General features: G+C 44.6%; 6 protein-coding genes across 6 annotated transcripts; 1 reads left to right on the plus strand and 5 right to left on the minus strand.

The window, feature by feature from the left end:
* Positions 1 to 94: 94 nt before the first annotated feature.
* Positions 95 to 1,585, minus strand: VTP01DRAFT_8803 (uncharacterized protein; the record flags this gene model as incomplete). Its single annotated transcript, XM_069387965.1, has 3 exons — positions 95 to 246; positions 307 to 1,400; positions 1,464 to 1,585. 3 exons carry the CDS (start codon positions 1,583 to 1,585, stop codon positions 95 to 97), a joined length of 1,368 nt encoding a protein of 455 aa, XP_069241681.1.
* Positions 1,586 to 1,659: 74 nt separating this feature from the next.
* On the minus strand, positions 1,660 to 3,093 carry VTP01DRAFT_8804 (uncharacterized protein; the record flags this gene model as incomplete). Its single annotated transcript, XM_069387966.1, has 9 exons — positions 1,660 to 1,949; positions 2,009 to 2,129; positions 2,184 to 2,333; positions 2,387 to 2,413; positions 2,476 to 2,502; positions 2,566 to 2,712; positions 2,775 to 2,786; positions 2,848 to 2,965; positions 3,029 to 3,093. 9 exons carry the CDS (start codon positions 3,091 to 3,093, stop codon positions 1,660 to 1,662), a joined length of 957 nt encoding a protein of 318 aa, XP_069241682.1.
* Positions 3,094 to 4,859: 1,766 nt separating this feature from the next.
* VTP01DRAFT_8805 (uncharacterized protein) lies at positions 4,860 to 6,160 on the minus strand (the record flags this gene model as incomplete). Its single annotated transcript, XM_069387967.1, has 5 exons — positions 4,860 to 4,954; positions 5,017 to 5,152; positions 5,214 to 5,274; positions 5,344 to 5,456; positions 5,522 to 6,160. The coding sequence occupies 5 exons, from the start codon at positions 6,158 to 6,160 to the stop codon at positions 4,860 to 4,862; spliced, it is 1,044 nt and encodes a 347-aa protein (XP_069241683.1).
* A 447-nt stretch (positions 6,161 to 6,607) lies between these two features.
* VTP01DRAFT_8806 (uncharacterized protein) lies at positions 6,608 to 8,737 on the minus strand (the record flags this gene model as incomplete). The annotated part of the gene is made up of 3 exons (XM_069387968.1): positions 6,608 to 7,528; positions 7,592 to 7,844; positions 8,118 to 8,737. 3 exons carry the CDS (start codon positions 8,735 to 8,737, stop codon positions 6,608 to 6,610), a joined length of 1,794 nt encoding a protein of 597 aa, XP_069241684.1.
* Positions 8,738 to 11,169: 2,432 nt separating this feature from the next.
* On the plus strand, positions 11,170 to 14,797 carry VTP01DRAFT_8807 (60S ribosomal eL14 domain-containing protein; the record flags this gene model as incomplete). The annotated part of the gene is made up of 10 exons (XM_069387969.1): positions 11,170 to 11,425; positions 11,503 to 11,923; positions 11,976 to 12,599; positions 12,658 to 12,937; positions 12,997 to 13,227; positions 13,594 to 13,679; positions 13,754 to 13,769; positions 14,233 to 14,352; positions 14,430 to 14,678; positions 14,741 to 14,797. The coding sequence occupies 10 exons, from the start codon at positions 11,170 to 11,172 to the stop codon at positions 14,795 to 14,797; spliced, it is 2,340 nt and encodes a 779-aa protein (XP_069241685.1).
* Positions 14,798 to 15,300: 503 nt separating this feature from the next.
* On the minus strand, positions 15,301 to 17,012 carry VTP01DRAFT_8808 (uncharacterized protein; the record flags this gene model as incomplete). The annotated part of the gene is made up of 3 exons (XM_069387970.1): positions 15,301 to 15,376; positions 15,438 to 15,579; positions 15,650 to 17,012. The coding sequence occupies 3 exons, from the start codon at positions 17,010 to 17,012 to the stop codon at positions 15,301 to 15,303; spliced, it is 1,581 nt and encodes a 526-aa protein (XP_069241686.1).
* Positions 17,013 to 18,185: the final 1,173 nt, after the last annotated feature.

An 18,185-nucleotide genomic window follows, 5' to 3' on the forward strand; every position in this document is an offset into this window, starting at 1 on the left:
TTTCTGCGGCGATTAGGATTTATTTCACTATTTTTCTTAACGCGTGCAACGGATGACAATTTGATACAGTATAAACTATAAATTTCTCCTTCTCCTAGACACGTACAGTCTTCAATGTTTCCAAAGCATGTCGGGCAGCATTCAAGCCTGCTGTTCTTCCGAATACAACACATTCCAGAAGCGAATTGCCTGCCAGACGGTTTTTACCATGCACACCGCCTGTCACTTCGCCAGCGGCAAATAGTCCTAAGACGAAGAAGCAATTGGTATATACATATTAGCAAAGTTTTCCTACTAGTTTCTTACCTGGTATTGGCTGCTTATTTTTATTCAATACCTCTGCCTCTTGATTGATCTCCACACCTCCCATAGTGTAGTGCACGCAAGGTGTCACAAGCGCTTTCCAATAGACGGTATCAGGCAACAGAGGTGCAGGAAAGTAAGTTTTACCAAAGAAATCGGATTGCTGTTGTTTATCGTAACGCTCAAATTCTTCCAGCAGCAATTTGCGATTGGCGCCGATAGCTTCAGCGAGCATCTCCAAGTTTTCATATCGAGTGAACAAGCCTTTCTTTGCGTAGAATTGTAGAGTAGATCTGCCAAAGCTTTCCACCATGGCGTCTGTGAGCACTAGATGCGCCGTGGGACAATGTTTCAATATAGCACTTGTCAAGGCGTCGCGACGGTCCAACTCGTTTGCAAACCGTTTGCCATTGCTGTCAAGAAGAACACCGCCGTGCGCACGCAGTGCTTCTGGCGCCAAAAACTTTGTAGGTGAATCTGGGTGCTGAGGATCCACAAACCCAGTTGGATGGATTTGCACTTGCTCCATATCGCGTGTGGCAGCTCCAGCCGAAATAGCTAGCCGTACACCATCACCGTTAGCCCAGGGACCGTTTGTCGTAGCCATGTTCACCAGCTCCGGAGCGTACTCTTTCAAGAGCCCTGTCACTTGTCCGCCAAATCCCCCACTTGTCAAGACGACGCTCGTCGCTAATATTTTACGGTCGCCAGATACCGTCAGCTTGACGCCTTTCTCATCCATTGCCAAACCCGTAACGCTGGTGCTAGTCAGCTGCTCGATAGTCTGGAGATTCTGTTTTAGGGCTTGAATTAGCCGCCAGCCGACCGGAACGGGTGCACCGTCCGGCCGTGGCGGACAACGGTGCGTACGCGGGTGAGAATGACCACCGCATCTGGAAACCACGCTGAGATTAAGGGTATCATCCCTGGACAGAAGCCAGTCTAGAGCTTGTCGACTTTCATGCACAAGCTTATGCACAAGTACCGGGTCTGAAAGACCGCCTCCGGATTTAAGAGTATCTTGCTCAAATGCCTCCATTGAGTCACCAGGTTCAGTCATTGCATTAATACCAGAGGTTGCTTTGGCAGAGTTGCCACTGGGTGCAAGGTTAAACAGATATACAAGCAGATTTGCTACCGACAAGCACGACTATTCGTACCCGATAGAAGATTCCTTTTCAATGAGGATCACGCGAATGGATGGATCAGAGCTAGCAGCCTCGATAGCGGCTGACAGACCAGCTAGACCGCCACCGACCACAATTACAGTTGGAACGTCCATGTTGCAAAACGGAAGGAAGATGAAAAGAAGGAGAGCAAGGGAACAAGAAGAAATGCAACGCATGATTTTTTTTTCTAAGTCCGAATATCTTTATTGTTTCGTTTCCAATACGGTTCCTCCCAGACTTGTTCATCCAAACCTTGGATCCAGCTGCTATGCAGCTTTGTTAAAAACAAGTCCTTCTCTACATATCGCTGTCTAAGCCAAGCTGAAAGCTCTTCGTCGTTGTCAGGTAAGTCTGCTATCGCGTATCTTTTCACATTGACGTGGAATTCATAGTCATTTTCCAGCGGTCGAACATGTACTCTGACCATATCTGGTGCTGTTGCAGTGCCGTCGCTGCATCTATATGCGATTGTCACATCTTGGAATACTTATATAAGTACACTGGTAAATGGCTAAGCAGCATGTTGAGTGACAAACCGTAAACATATTTGACGTGAGACGAACGGAAAGAGTTTACACACGTGATGAAACCCTTGGTACGCGGTAACAGGACGTTGCGCATAATCTCGTATCCATGCTCATTGCAGTATGCTTGACTCTAAACATCCAAGTTTAGAGAACAATTAAAAAAAGGATTTTGACGATAGCTTACAAGTAATAACTTCGTTGGCGTAAGTCTCGTGCCTTCTGCGAAGCTCATGAGCCAGACTGGCATTTTTAAACGCTTGATATTGGCAAATTGAGCCTGTATCCGTTTCTCATCCTGCGCCCAGCTACGTCGTACAAATATGAAATCTGCAAGCTGCAAACTGTTACATTTTTGGAATTAGAAGGATTCTCCATGCTATAACTTACCCACATGCCCCAGCCAAAGAATGGCAACTGTGTACATTGCAACCGTTAAGGTTATTTTCATGTCTTTAGCAACAGTAACAGGATCTTACCCATTTAATTGAATCCTTGACAAAGTACTAATATGTCTTTGTCAATGTACGTTTCCAGTAGCCATAGTAATCAGTCAAGATAGCCATTACCTTGCAGTTGCTAAGCATTTGTCGTCGTATGGCAACAGAGTGTAGCAAGTAGAAATCTGTCCATGATCGATGGTTGCATATTACGATTGCAGATTCCTTATCTGGCAGCCTGTCGCCTGAGAATGTAATGTGCGCTTTTTGTCGTTTCTGTAAAATATGTCTTGTTGGCAAATAAAGCAACAAAAGCAGAGTGTTGACAAGGACGGTACCTCAAATATATACTAAAATTCATTCACTGCATTAGATATGCAAAGGTATATGCAATTATTTGAATTGTTTTACCTGCATAACGGACCACACTGTGCCAACAAGCTTTGAGTTTATCTGGACAAGCAGACGCTCCGAGAATGGTCTGAGTAGAAACGAAGAGACTTGCACAACCTGCAGCGTTCCTGCCATGCTTGACAACCGGTTCATTCAGCATATGCAGCACGATCGCATGTTGGGATCTGGAGCGAATTACCCGAATAAAAAGAAAACTGCAGCCACCGCATTGGCTGCGTCCGAGATCGTTCTGATCGCGCCCATGGAGGGTGGGGTTTCAAGCGTACAGTAAACAAGAGCGGAATTGCAGCATTGATGAGTTAAATTTTTTCCCTTTCCCTTTTTGGGCGAATCCTTTTGGCATGAAAAGCTCATGCACAGTGAAGTTCTGATCTTCTTCTTTCTGAGTAGATATCAGCACAAGGTAATAATTCCTCTTACAATCAGATCCAAAAACGTCGCAATCACTGACAAAAATAGTAGTTTATTTCACGTTACCTGCGTCTGACGAGCATTGGACGTGATCTCTTCTCTTTCGAGTTGTGATCTTACGCAAAAAAAAAAAACGACAACAAGAGACAAAAGCAAGTCGCCGAGATTGCTGTTTAGTTCTGAAAAGCAGAACAACATCCATCCCACGATCTCTGGCTCTTTGACGCCGGCGAGCACCAGTTTGTCGATGGCAATCTTCATTTGCTTGCCGAGCTTTACAATATCTCTTTCGTGTACGTTCCCACCGAGATTGTGCTGCTTCTTGACCTCGACAAAGGAAAAGCTCGTAGTTCAAAGTGGAAACAGGGTTTACGAATGCCAAAAAATTGGGCATCATCAAGGTATCATCGGCGGGTTGCGCAGATGGGAGGTGGCAAGTCATCCTAGTCCAACAGTGAATATGTCGCCAGAACGCTGAAAAATAGTGTATGGTCACCAATCTTGTTTGACCTCGACTTTGTCCGTTAAAATAAGACCTTCACGTCGTCGATGGTTGCTGCTGCTTTGCTCTTGAAATTATTCTCTGATTCCATCATGGCAGCTCTGCAGACAGGAAATGCAGGATATCGAGGCAAGATCTGATGTCTTCGTTATTCTTCAGAGTCATTCAAATCCTTCCCTGATGGCTTGCGTGTCATCTGGTACCACTCGTTGTACTTTTCGATCTGCCAAACAGCGTCATCGTCGGCAGCGTGCTCTAACTTTTCCTGTGGCTCCAGGCTCTTGATGATCATGTCCTGTTTATCGGGCGTCAAGGATGACAGCGGATAGCACCCGTTGGCAGCTGTAATGATCCATGATATGCGGTACTTGCGAGCGTTGGTCGCATTAGTGAATTATACACCGAGAACAGCACTTGTTTCCAGGAAGTAACTTTTTGACAAGTCGAGAGGATAATGAGGAAAGAATAAAGGAGGACACGCGACCCATCCGGTCCGCTATTGACTGAAATTCAAGCCGCTGTTACACAAGGCACCATGATTCGGACCCTGTCCGCATGAAAAATCAAGTTTTGATTGTTCTCGTGGACAATCTCTGTGCCTCCTTTCTTTGAGACTCTTGATGGGTTACTGCTTTTTGAATGAACTTTTTGATTTTTTTATTAACACTGCAAAGCCAATTTGAGCAACACACCTCATCTTCGGAGCTCAGCCCCTTAGACAATAATTATTGCTCGCGATGCTTAACAGCGGCTAGCTTTCAATCAACATGACGATAGAACGCTGAGATGCGGGAACGCATGTGTCACTAAGCTGGACCTAGTAATGCTGCCACGGTAGGAGAAATTTGCCGATCTCGCAGAGAATAGTTTAACGAGGATATCCAAACCTGTTGCAAAGTTTTGACGCGGCAATGTTTGTTCTGCAATGTATTGAAAGCTGGATACACATGAACACCATCGTTATATCAATGCAGCCTTACTCTGCATTGTCCAAATTTGCCGAGCTCATCCTTCAGAGCATTTACTAGATTAATAAATACACAACATGCCTGGTTTCTTTACAAAATTTTCCGAAAAAAGATCGAATATCTGGTCTTTACGCTGCAGCATCATTGTAATACATTTGTTTTCCTATAGAAAACATGGAACTCGGTTCTGACGATGCCAAGGTATCCAACTCGTCAGTCAGATCTAAGCATTGTTTCAAGTATTATTTGCTTCTGTAATTTGTTTCGTGCTACAATGTGGCTTACCAGAATACTGGGAAATCACTCGACCCAGATTCTTGTACTGAAACTTGAGAGATGCCTCTCCCTCTTCGATAAGTCGCTGCGTCAACTTATACAAACGGTGGAATTGTTCGTCTTTTTCCCAATCATTGTCATCTTCCTGCAGAAAGTTACGATCTCGGTTAGAGCTTGCTGAGAAATTGTTTACGTATGGCACGTACGTCTCCGTCAACTTCCATAGTTACGGGCGTCAGTAGCGGTTGCGGCGGTGGGAAATCTCCTCTGTAGGTATGGATGGTCAGGAATCTCCTTTTCTCCGGTATTTATCTATCCATTTGTCGTCGTACTAACTGTGATATCTGCTTTTTGAGCTTTGCGACTTGCGAAGCCTGCTTCCGCACTGTCATTTCCAGCATTTCATTTACAGCAAGTAGTGACCTGTTGGATATCTCCAAATCGGCAATCTATATTTGCAAAGACAGTGTAAGATTCCGTAATCGACAAAGAAGAAAAGGGAAAGTGTTTTGACCTTGCGATTGACGCGAGCTTCTGATATTTCATCATCCTCTACTTCGTTATCGTCGCTTTGTCCTTGCTGCTTCTTGTCATCCTCTGAATCATCGTCGTCGTCGTCTTCATCCTCACTGCTGCCGCCGCCGCTGTTGCTGCTGCTCCTCAGGGTGGTTTCGGAGTCGCTCGCCTGCGCGTTTTTGGAGGAGGAGGAGGAAGAGGCATCTGACACTGCAGGCACTATCGTTTTGGAACGAGTCAGGGGCCGCGGTGCAGTGTTCGATATGATGTTATGCGACGCTGATGTTGGCGGAATATAATGGGGTCGACGTGCGGTGGCGGCAGCACTGCTGCTTGAAGAAGAGGAGACACTTGGGGTCGTAAGAGACCTCGAAAGATTTGATCGCGGTCTGTATATCTCGTAAGAGCCTGGTTGCTTCTGGGGCTGCTGCTGATGATGCTGTGGGCGTGAAGGTGGATGGAAGATATTAAGCTGATGCTTGTTTGTGGAGGAGATACTTATTTTTGCCGCGCTGGCCACTTTAGGTTTCCGGGATTCCGTCAGTTCCGCGGGTGCCGCATGCCGTCGTCTGCTGGAAAGAGAATGGGTTGGTCGTATGATATTGATTGCTTTAGGAGGACCGGATTCTTTCACCATCAATGGTGTGTCGCAAAGCAGGAAGGAAAAAGGAAAAGAAAAGAAAAGTGTGCCTGCAGACCGATATGTAATCCTTTCCATTCCTTCTCAAAACCCCCTTGAAAACACGGGCTTTTGCATGCAGGACATGATTTGCCTTTTACTGCAATGGAGCAGCAACTTGCATGGTGCAAGGCAAACATACAAATAATAATGAATTCCAAATATTACAGTGCTGATAAACATCTGTGCTCATGCTTTCCAATGACATCTTGACGGAAAGCTTTTAGCATATGGATTCTTTGAGATGTACCGGAAGTCTTCGGTTTCCTGCATCCTTTATTGGCAACCAACTTTGAGGCACAATCGAAACTGCATACTTGTGTTGCGAAAAGCGCACGCAAACATAATCAGTAATAGCGGAACCACATATCGGGAGCAATCATCTTGCTATGTTATCTTGCGAGTTTATTTTGGAAGGTTTGGAGAAATGCAGGATATTGAGTTCGGCTGATTCGATCTGGTGTTGGGTCGCTTACGAGATGCACAGCTTTGTTCAAATGCTTCTGATATTCTCTTGGTACCGCGATTAACCGTGAGGAGATTATAGACTTGTCGTCCTTTATCTTGTCCTGACTTGCGTGATGTATCAGAGTTAGCAGCTGTACCGGTATTCCGTCGGTTGGAAACAATCGGCGATGAATTGTTGAAACGCGATGTTGAGGATAGTAGTCTACTAGAGATTCTAATATTCTTTGTTGAACTGTCTTTGGAATTCGCTCTGCCTTTGATCGTAATTCCTGCAGAACCCGCCACTTCAGCGCTGTTAGATCTTTTCTGAATGCTGGCCGATGACGCGTTGGGACATGGAGATGAGGGTATTCTGTCGGCTCTGGTAGCAGCGGCGAGACCTTTGATTATCATTCCAAGAGACCCAGCTGCTCGAATGTTGTCATGTTTGTCATGTCGGTTTGGAGGATAAGGAGAAGATGCGTTTGAATGTGAAGATGAAGATACTCTGTTGAGGATGGAGTTTGCTGTTGAATACACGTTGTTGGAAGAGGCGCGACCTCTGATTGTTATGCCGGATTTCATTCTTGGATTGTCGTCATTTCGGTTTTGATGATCGCGAGGAAATGTGTTTGAACGTGGAGGCAATCCATCGACGACGTGATTGTTGTTGCTGTTATTCTTCGAACTTTCTTCATTGGCTGCTGCCCTGCCTTTGATTATTATGCCTTGGTATGGCGTTGTCGATGGCGCAGAGGATCCACTATCTGTAGACACGGTATTTGGTCGTTTGTTGCTTCGTATTTTATCTGCGTTGTCGCGGGAATCGCGCTTTTGACCGGTGATACATGTCTTTGATGACGTATGGGAGCCAGAAGCCTATATCATAATGTGAATTTTCGTTATTACTTGCATAAATGTACATGTACCTCTGCAATGTACCTTTGAAGCACTGTGTTTTTCGTTTTGAGCCTTTGACGCTTCGCGTCGTTGGCGTGCTTCCAGGATCTGCTGGCGTACGCGCAATACTTCAGGAGAGAGTCCCGCAGGTGGAGCTGATGATTCTTGATTTCCACTTTGAGAAGACTGCGCAAAGTTGGGATTGAAATAAAACTGTGAACCAGTTTGAGGTTGATACGCCATCATTTGCGGCATAGCATACGGGTAGAAGGGTAGATATCCAGGTATCGCCATGCTAAAAGAAAACAATGAAATCAAGAGGTTAGTAAACAAACCTATAAACTAGGAGTGTACACTATTCCGCGTTCATGGTCTCCTGATATTCAAGAAACTTGATCTTGTGCGTCGTCCGACCTTTTTCACAGAGCATGGTAGGTACTGCCAAGCGAAAAACACCAAAAGGAGCTTGGAAGCCGCATTGACGGACGTGATCAGCCAGCGAGTAGGCCGTGTCGTGAATAGAAGACTCTACGCAGGAAGAGGAAGAAAACGGGTTGTAAGAACGTACTTTGAACCAGCCATGTATGGATTCATATGTGGGTGATGATAACCGCGAGCTCGACGGTAACCAGGATGTTTTCCATTTGCATTGTAGCCTGCCTTGTCAGTCTTGCTGCTTTCGTCGGCAACTTGGGTCTTGCGCTTTTCATCTCTTCCTACAGTTGCTTCTTTTCTTCCTGCTGCCTTAGATACTTGCAACGATTTTTCTTGGTCTTTGCCTTCGACGGTCACAGTCTTGTCTGTATTCAAAGCATCGACCGCGCCAATCGGACCCTTGGCTTCTTGAACAGCTGGTTCCTTGCTAACACTTGATTCTGTATCCAACTTTTGGTTGGCTGCCTCGCTTGTGGAGGACCGATCACGATTGAGCTTGCTGTTTCCCATGTCACTCGATTGCGGGGCAGTTTCTTGAACAACCTCCTTGGCATCATTAGTCTCTGATTTTGAGTCTTTAGTATCACTGATCTCTCCAATCGCGTTGTCTTGGGTAGCTGTCTCAGATGTAGACGGTTCGTCACACAAAAGACCAAGCTCGCGTTCAAATTGTTCGAGATCAAAATCACTGGTGTCAATGTCACCAAGATCGCCGTAATCGAGTTCTTCCAAATCGAATAGATCGTCAGTCATGCTGAATTTTGTGAAAGTAGCTGGTACAAAATAAACTGCAAAGAGAAAAAGAAAGAGAAGGAGAAAGAGAAGGATGCTGCGCAACTCTGCACAGACCACTATTTATGCGGACTTAACAAGCGCCACTACAGGTTTTTTAATCTGAAAATCAGAGAAGATTTATGGATATTGCTTCGTTGTGTTTTGGACAGACAATGTCATCGAAATGAACGATGGGACGAGGCCGATCTTTTTATAATCACTCCATTCCTCTGCCTTACAATGTATAAGACAGCAAAATGGAAACCGAGAAATCTCGCTAACTGCATAAATAGTTATGGAAGAAAGCCTTTTGCCCCAAGAAAGCCAATTTGAGATTGGGATCACGAGATCCATCCTTCCTTGCTGAATATGTACCATCGATTAAGGCGTTCATGCTGCCGATGATATGAACCATCCTCTAATGATCCCTTGGCAGGATATTTAGATAATTTGACCAGAGACACATCTTGGATTTTGCATTATCTTAGCTATTTGGCAAGCGCAAAAAGATAGCGATCTACGTTTTTCGAAAACCTGCTGAACTAACGGTAAGTCGTAACCGTAGCAACATTCCACATTTATTCGCTTAACTCTGAGTTGAGTTTTTTGTCGTTCTGCCTTTCATAATCGTTTATATTCTGGTCAGCAACCAAACACACTTTGAATATGCTCTCGAATGAAAAAGGAAAAAGAATAATAATAATCGTCCCACCTTAATGATGCACAGAAAACGTGACCGACAAGTTGTTTGCTTTCCAACCGTGCTGGCTAGTGACTCATCAAGCCTTGTTTCGATCCTCTGTCATGCTATCTCGATATCAATCCGCCTCTAAGCTATCTTGTTCATCAATTCAAATTTCTGTTGTAAACTACAACCATCAGATTAACAAGTATAGATGTGTGCAACTTGAAAGATTATCCCAAAACGTGCTGGCGGATAGAAATCGACCAGTCCGGATTTGCTGATAAGCATCCGAAAGCGGTTTGCTGCATATTACTGTGCCTCTTATCCGTTCCTTCCTCAAGCGTACCCGCATATATATCACTCACTGTCTTCCGTATGTCTGACAGAATATGTAATCGTGTACACAACAAATAAGACAATATCTGTCAAAACAAGGGAGTAACTTGAGAGGATTGAAAACTCGGTACATCAATATACTGCTCATTTTGATGCCTTTACTCCTAGCTAATCAACAGTACAACTCTACATACTACTCTAGTAGAACGACTTTCTATCCTGAGTTCTTATCGTAACTTGAAGGCATCAAGCGTAAACAACGGAACTCAGAGAGAGCGCAAAGTGTGAGTCCCATTATGCAGACTATTATGAAGTTTATGTGTCGCAATGTCAACCTTCTTGGCTGCAAACCTGGATCTGAAGACTCATAAATTGGAACATGGAAAGGTATGAAGGCGTACTCATGTCAATCCTTCACAAATCCCTAAAGCGCATTAATACCATCATATTCGTTTAATGTTGTCTTGTGCCCCGCAAGGAGCTGAAACCATTGAAGAAAAAAAAGAATTGTCAGTTACGGGCCCGCGTCATCTATGACTCGTTTTCCTCTTCTTTCTTCTTCTTTCCCTTTCTTTCCTCTTCTTTCCTGTTTTCTGTTTTTCTTTACGCAAGATGGAAGAACTGCAAAATACCACGATTTAATCTTTCATTGAACTGTTTTCTGCTCTCCTAGTCTCGCTAAGCATACCTATCTATCATCCATTACTGCTCTTAGCTTTCAAAAGGCAAGAAAGAAGGAGTTGACAGAAGCCGCAGAAGGTAGGTGTGAGCAGAGTCCAAAGGGGCACAAGGCAAACTTTTACTGATATATTTCACCCACAATTATTTGCAACCACTGTGGCGTAAAAGGCCACAAGATGAAGACCAATAGAAAGTGCAAGCTTTATACCGAAAGTGGCAAAGGTGAGCACGTTTACGGCACGATCAGTCATACCTCGAATCAACGATGTGCTAGTTGGCAAGAAAAGGGAACAAACAGATACAGAAAATGAAGAAGAAAGCCAAAGAAAGAAAAAGGGCAGGATACAGAAGGGAAGGGACCAATGCAAATGAAAATACAAAACCCTGTCCCAGATGCGGTTCCACTAGTCATTCAAGATCTACATCAAAGAATTGTCCTTACCATATCCAAACTTTGGAGGAGATCCTCGTATCACGATTTGGAAGGAATTTCGAGCGTTATACTCGCACCGTATCCCTGTCAGGAATTGTTAAAGAAGATTATCAAGAACAGCTACAGCAGGGAATCCAGTAACTGTCATCTTTCATACGGAATGTCATTGTTCAAGTGATGGTCTTTGTTAATTTTTACATTGTGGAGCACGCGCACAATGCAATTCCGGCCTATGTCTTTTCACAGACATTTTTCTATTCCGTATCGCAGCTCGTGATGGATATGGAAATAACAAACACCAATGACAAGATGCCTGATGACATCCGCGACTATTGGGATCGCTTCAAAACGCAATATCCTTCGGCAATCTTTACGCAAGCAAGCATTCGAGGATACGCGAATCCGCTTGCTCGGGCTTGCCAAACGCTCCAAACTACGTATAGCAATATGATCGTCGAACACTTCCAGGACAGAGTGGAAAAATTCGTCATATTCAAGCTCCAAAGACTTATACCAGTAAAGCTACATAAGTGTTGTGTCTCATGATTAGCATCTATGTTAACTGTTAACCTGTAAAGAATATATCGAACAATCTTGCACGTAAATTAGCTAACGAGTGTATTTACGAAGACCTTGCCGGAGGCAATCCCACAATACCGGAGGAGCTACAAGAAGACTGTGATCTCGACATTATCTTAGCGATACATACCATACAAATCTCGCTAAAAGACTATATTCCTGAACCATACACAATAACTGAAATGGCGGCAAATCCTGGAAGGTTCATTCCTGCGTTGCGTTTTATACTATCGCAGTATACACTGGAGCACGAGCAGGGAAACGAGAAGACCTGCAAGACTTCGCCAAAATTATTTGCTCTGACGCCACAACCATCATTGCATTGGCGGTTTGTGGACATCGATGCAGCAACTTTGGCAACAATTTTTCATTTGGGAACCTCCGTAACACATCAACAAAAAACCAATACGTTCAAGACTGTGCTTGATTTCAATCTGTATCGATTTTTCAAGTAAGTGGATTTTAGTGTAATAGTGATTTATAATTTCTTATGCGTTGTTTAGCAGCGAAGAATGCATGTTTACCAACATGGTCACAACCAATGGCTTCCAGTTGTCATTACATTTCGCAAGACCTGCAAAAAGTCCCGGGATGGAATTAGAACTTTCAGATTTCAAAGAAGAAGAAATCGAAAACTATTTCATGCCCTGCGCTCTGGATACCGGGAGACGGGATATTTTCCAAGCTGCATATGGTGCTCAAAACACAGAACATGAAATTCGACGTTCGTATACGAGGGAGTATTATCAATGGACAGGATCGCCGAAAAGGAACGAAAACCTCAAGAAGGCCAGAAACCGAAATGGCATTGAAGAGATAGAATCCAATTTTCCAAGTGCAAAGACTGCAGACATTACACGATACAGTGAATACGTGTGGTACCTTTTCTTACACTTGGAAACGCTATTCACATTCTATTGCTTCGACAATAACGCAGAGAGAAGATTCAGAGCATATCAAGGCAAACAAAGGGCACAAGAAGAACTAGTGAATGTCATCGTTAATGGAGGAAAGAAATACAACTCTGCGAAGAGAAAACACAGGAGGAGAAACCGTCGAGAACGGAAAAAGCGAAAACGAAGGAGAAAGCTATTTAAACGGAAACGGAGGAATCTTACAGGAATAAGGTAATAAGTCGTACCAATATTTCAAAACAAATGGCTAGTTTCCAGCGCGGACTTCCAGATTGCCCATCCAAAATGAATCTGCAGTGAGATCGACTCTAGAAGAAGACAAGAATAAGCCTGATATGAAACAGAAGAAATGGGCAAAAGCGAAGTTCACTCCAAACTCTGAAGGGAAGTTGCCGTTGGTGATATTTGGCAATGGAATGTTCGGCAAAGATAATGTCCCAATGAAGGGTCATCGGCCTGGTCTCGTTGGTGTGCTTTACCGCATGTTGAAGCGACGAGAAGCTCGCGGAGAACTGGTGGTCGTAATTATTGATGAATACTTAACGTCGCAGGTAACTGACAACTGCAAAATCCCTCTCAAACATCTTCTAACGCCATGCTAATACATCAGATTTGCCATAATTGCCAAGGGAGGAGCTTGAAAAATGTCATTACTGCAGACGGCGTGCGTCGCCATAGTTTGCAAGTATGCAAGAACTGTGGCATATTATGGAATAGAGACACGAACGCCTGCAAAAATATGTTCCACATAGCTACATCTATCTGGTCGGGCAATGGTCGCCCTGGCCAGTTTGTCTGGCCTAAGCAACAGATCACGGCTACGAATGCCGGACCCAGTAGGGTTTACATTTTTACGGCATGTTCTATTTACTTGCAAACCCCGCCTCAAGTATACTAATAATTAGTATTTGCTTAGTATGTCGGTAAGCCGTGATCCAAGTTTCCGATATCGAAACTTTACTCATTGAGAGATATTTTGCGTTATTTGGAGCGCTGGCACCGCACTGTTGCAAGTTTAAGCTCAAGATGGCAAGTGTACTTGGACTCTAATTCGAGACGAATGTTTATTAATTTCTTTCCAAAGGTCCAAATTTGATTCCAGTGCGATGCAAAATTGATGCTCCAAACCGCAAACTGTCTGTAAACATGCAATACTCTGTAATGGATAATGCCACGTATCCATATGTCTGACGATATTTCCAAACAGATTGAGTCTCGGGGATATGGCTGTGCCTATCGTCCATCATATGCACCTGAGCTCAATCCTATCGAGCAATTTTGGTCGGGAGATCAGTAAATCGTGAAAAGAGCGCGCGTATCCGACAATGAAACAACAATAGTTTACTGTTACCCTTACAATCGTAAAGGCACAAATATCATCATGTAAATGTCTCACTTAGATAGCTTTCCGTTCCTCAGGAAGCTACTGCTGCAACGTACCTATGCTTTCAACTTTTCGGCATTGCATTGGGCGGCTGCTCCGTTTCATGCTTGATCAAAACTCCGGCCTCCATTATTAGATGCGAACTGCCAAAAAAAGAACCCCCTCTTTCTAATTGCCAACATGGTGGTATGTATAAGCAGCGATGCCAAGATGGACAAAATGGGCATGGAGGAACGATAGAGCGATGAACGATCCAGAAACCGATGGATGGATGATGGATGACGAATGGAATAGCCACGGATGGATTTTTGTGCGGAGCAACCGTTACATTTGATGATTCGAATTGAGCATTCAACGCAGTGTGCGATTTTAAACAAAAGGATTAAGAGAGAGCGGGATAGAGGGGGAGAGAGGGAATGATATTGCGAATTAGCCGACTGATCTAATTAATGACGACTGTAGCAAGGATCCTTCAAGCGTCAGGTCGAAGTTGGTCGCGTTGTTCTCCTTGGCAACGGTCCCCACGGCAATCAACTCGTAAACCAGCTCGCTGTTATCGTCGATATCGTTGATCATAGCCGTGTAAGTCGACAAATGCGCGCAGCAGTCAGGACAGAAAAACGAGATGATATTAATATCGAACATGAAAATTCATGCAGGCTATCGTTGACGCTCCCCTTGCCAACTTCCGCGGTGCCGTTACCTTCAAGAACATGATCCTTACCGGTCTTGTTATTGAGGGCCTTCCCCGCAACGCTGGTGCCAAGTTCACCAAGCAAGCGTTCGAGAAGGCTGAAATTGAAGCCAAGTGGAACAAGACTGCTTGGGCTCAAAAGCTTAAGACCCGCGAAACTCGTGCCCAATTGACCGATTTCGATCGCTTCAAGGTCAGAAAGTTGAAGGCTCAGGTAAGCAGAAGAGAAACATTTGTTAAGGAAAAGGATTGAGTAATAACGATTTGCCCAATCAGCGTCGTTTCGCCGTCCGATCCGCTGTTGCTCAGAGCAAGAAGGCAATTACTGCATAAATGTCTGCATTGACTTAATACATTGTAAATTTGTATTGCTTGAACCAATCCCTGCCGCCGCCAATTTTTCTTGACATTCGATGTGTATATTTGGAGACGCCTGAACCTTTGTGAGAAGAATACACCTCGGGCCTAGCCGATTGAAACAACGTAATTCAGTAGCACCTTCGACGCTTGTGCCCATGGGAAACCGAACGACGAGAAACTTCAGCGTTGTAATGAAAGCAGAAGAGATGTTCAGATTGTGGAGAAGGACCCCGATTTCTTTGATGGAAAAGGTTGACGAGTAACTAATGTGTACTACACAATTTCCCATAAATGGCGAAAATATGGAGTCTACAAGAGGGGCCGTTACCTGCATTTTTGATGGCCCTGTAACACGAATACCCCGCAATAGCAAACACGATCCTCGGTTAAAGAAACCTTATTATTACATTATTTTCTAACAATGGAAAAGTTCTTTGGAAAAAGGGGTAAAGGGTCTAGCTCAGTATATGGGGAATTTAGAGTTTCGCAGCTTGCTTCCTTGCAGCCGAGATACCGGCTTTCTTGCCCAAGATGGCTCCCATCATGAGACCGCTGCGTTGGATTGAATGCATCTGTTAGCATTGTCCAACAGAACTCATAGAAATATGCTCACCTTCCACCCGGATAATTATCGTAGAACAAACCACCCACGATCTCACCCGCAGCGTACAAGTTCTCAATCGGTTGGCGTTGGCCGTTGAGAACTGCTGCGGTTTTCGGATCAACAGCTAATCCACCAAACGTGAATGTGATGCCTATAAATATTGATGATATCAGGATATCGTGTGTGAAATGGAAAAGATGTATGTGTGGGGTGTATGTTACCTGTGGTAATCTTAACAGCCACGAAAGGTCCCTGATCAATTGTCAATGCCCAGTTGGACTTGGGCAGAGCCAATCGCTTGGCAGAAGATTGAGTGGAGAGACCATCCTTAATAGCTGGATCCCATTTGCAGTTTGGATTTTCTTTACGATGCAATCTGACAGCCTCGTTGTATTCTTGGATAGTCTTGATAAACTGTTCTTTATTTGCCAGCGTTGCTTTCCAAGAACCCTTCTTTGGTGTAGCCAACTTTTCCGCGAGTTCCTCGATGGTATTCGCAGTAATCTTCTCCACAACATCGTCGCTGTATTCTTCCTCACGAAGCCAGGATAAGGCTTTGGAGTCCCAGATCTGGAACGCGACGCCTCCAGGCTGCTTGAGAACCTCCTTGCCAAAGAATGCATAAGTGTAGTTGCGGAAGTCCATGCCTTCGTCCACGAAACGGTTGCCGTCTCGATTGACCATGATACCCAAAGGATAGCCGCTCTTTGTAAACTGGTTAGTCAGATGCACGTCGCCCTTGTTGGGGTCGGTGTTAGCATCCCAGCAGGTAGCGTGACAGGAGCTGTAGCCACCCGCTGCAAGAGCGTTGCAGTCTCGCTGAGCAATCAGTAAACCGTCGCCAGTGTTGAAAGGCGTTCCACGGACGTGGGCGAGATCCCAGTTTGGGCCGAGATACTGTGCTCGCAAAGCAGAGCTGGATTCAAATCCACCACAGGTTAATATCACCGCGCCAGCTCGGATTGTCTTGTTTACACCGTCTGCGGTGAGGACCTTGACACCAGAGACGCGTGTGCTTTGGCTGTCAGTAACAAGCCCAGTCATACTTGTGCCGTACTGGACGACCACGCCGTGTCGAGCAGCAGATTCTTCATATTGTTGGATCATGCCTTTGCCTCCATCAACGACGCTGAGGACCATACCGCCCCAGAACTTGAAGCGTCCGTTCACTTTGTAGGCCTGGCGATTGAACGAAAGTCTGAACTTGATACCAACTTTGCTAAGCCAGTCAATAACTTGACGGCTTTCACCCACGAGCACCTTGGCAAGCTCCGGGTCTGCGCGACCGCCTGTCACACGCATCAAGTCATTTGTGAACTGCTCGGGAGTGTAAGGGTCCATATCGATTAGTTTGGCAGTCTCAGCATCCACGTTGTGAAGGATAGGCATGAGGTCATGTAGTCCATAGAAGACGGTCCGAAAAGCACCCGCAGTGAAGAAGCTGTTGCCACCAGGATAAGCGTCTTTGGTAGACTTTTCGATAAGTAAGACACGCTTTGCACCAGCTTGCTTGGCAGAGATAGCAGCTGAGAATCCAGCATTGCCACCTCCTACAACGACAATATCCCACTTGCTGGAATCCATGACTTTTGAAAGATATCTTCAGAAAAACGAAAGGGGAAAGGTCGGGCTACAAGGTGAACCCACCAAATTTGTATAGGGCTCCCTTCCCCCCAAAGATTCCCGCCCCCCACAGTAAGTCACGGAGATTATATCTGTACCCTACATCTCAAAAAACATTACTTACAATGTCCACTGTAAGACGGCTGTTCGATGTTACCTAGTTTCCAGAAACTTGGACGCTCATATGAGAAATGTTTTTATTATTTATCTTTAAAGGCCTTTAGACACTGAAGGAGTTTGCATGAAACTTCTCCATCGAAAACCTCCAGACAGTAATATTTACAGCAGATCACAATGCAGTTTCAAACGAATATACGACAGAAAATCAGTTTTAAAACTGTTTGAATAATATTCAGAGCATTGGTTGTGGAATTCGGTTCCATACTTTTGATTCCATTTTGAGGAGCCTTACTCAGTAAGATCGTGAATCAAGATAAACATATGATATTCTCGTACGATCCTTTAAGATGCACAGAGCAAATATAGAGTCAATCACGACGTAGTATCAAATAGTAGTATGCTGCGGTGCACGCATCGTATAGCATTTTAGACAGATCCCTTCTTTTCTTTGACGGCGGGAGGAAAACGCGGGAGGGGGTGGAGCGAGGAATGAAGAAGACGCACAGGGCAAAGTCATACAGATTCTGCAGATAATTTTCCCGCGCCATACTTCCATAAAAGGCGAATATACAACCTAAATCTTGCAACCTGATTCACACGTACAAACCAAAATTCCCCGTGATACAGCGAGCATTGGTGGGCTGAATAAAGGTGACGCATACTAACAACTGGTTTCAGGTTCATCGTATCAATCGTCGGAGACCGACAATGGCTTGATAACAACCACAGCAAATGCACAGCCCCCTGATTGGTTACATTGTGTTGCTGCTTGGCACAGTTTGGCAGATTTTGAATTTAGTGTATAACTGCTAATACTTTGACGTCAGATCGTTGCTGCATCGAATCATGTACTCGGACTTGCTGTCAGTTTGTGGTCGCAAGGTGATACAATCCACAGTTTTAGTGATCCATGAGAAGAATTCGTTCACCCGAGTCTAAAATTACCTTTTCAGTCGTATTTCCCAGAGGATCCCTCTCTCTCTGCCACGCGTGATCCTATTTCGGGGGATGCAC

This window comes from Rhizomucor pusillus (assembly GCF_041956525.1).
Source record: "Rhizomucor pusillus strain CBS 183.67 unplaced genomic scaffold VTP01scaffold_5, whole genome shotgun sequence".
NCBI classification, from domain to species: Eukaryota; Fungi; Mucoromycota; class Mucoromycetes; order Mucorales; family Lichtheimiaceae; genus Rhizomucor; species Rhizomucor pusillus.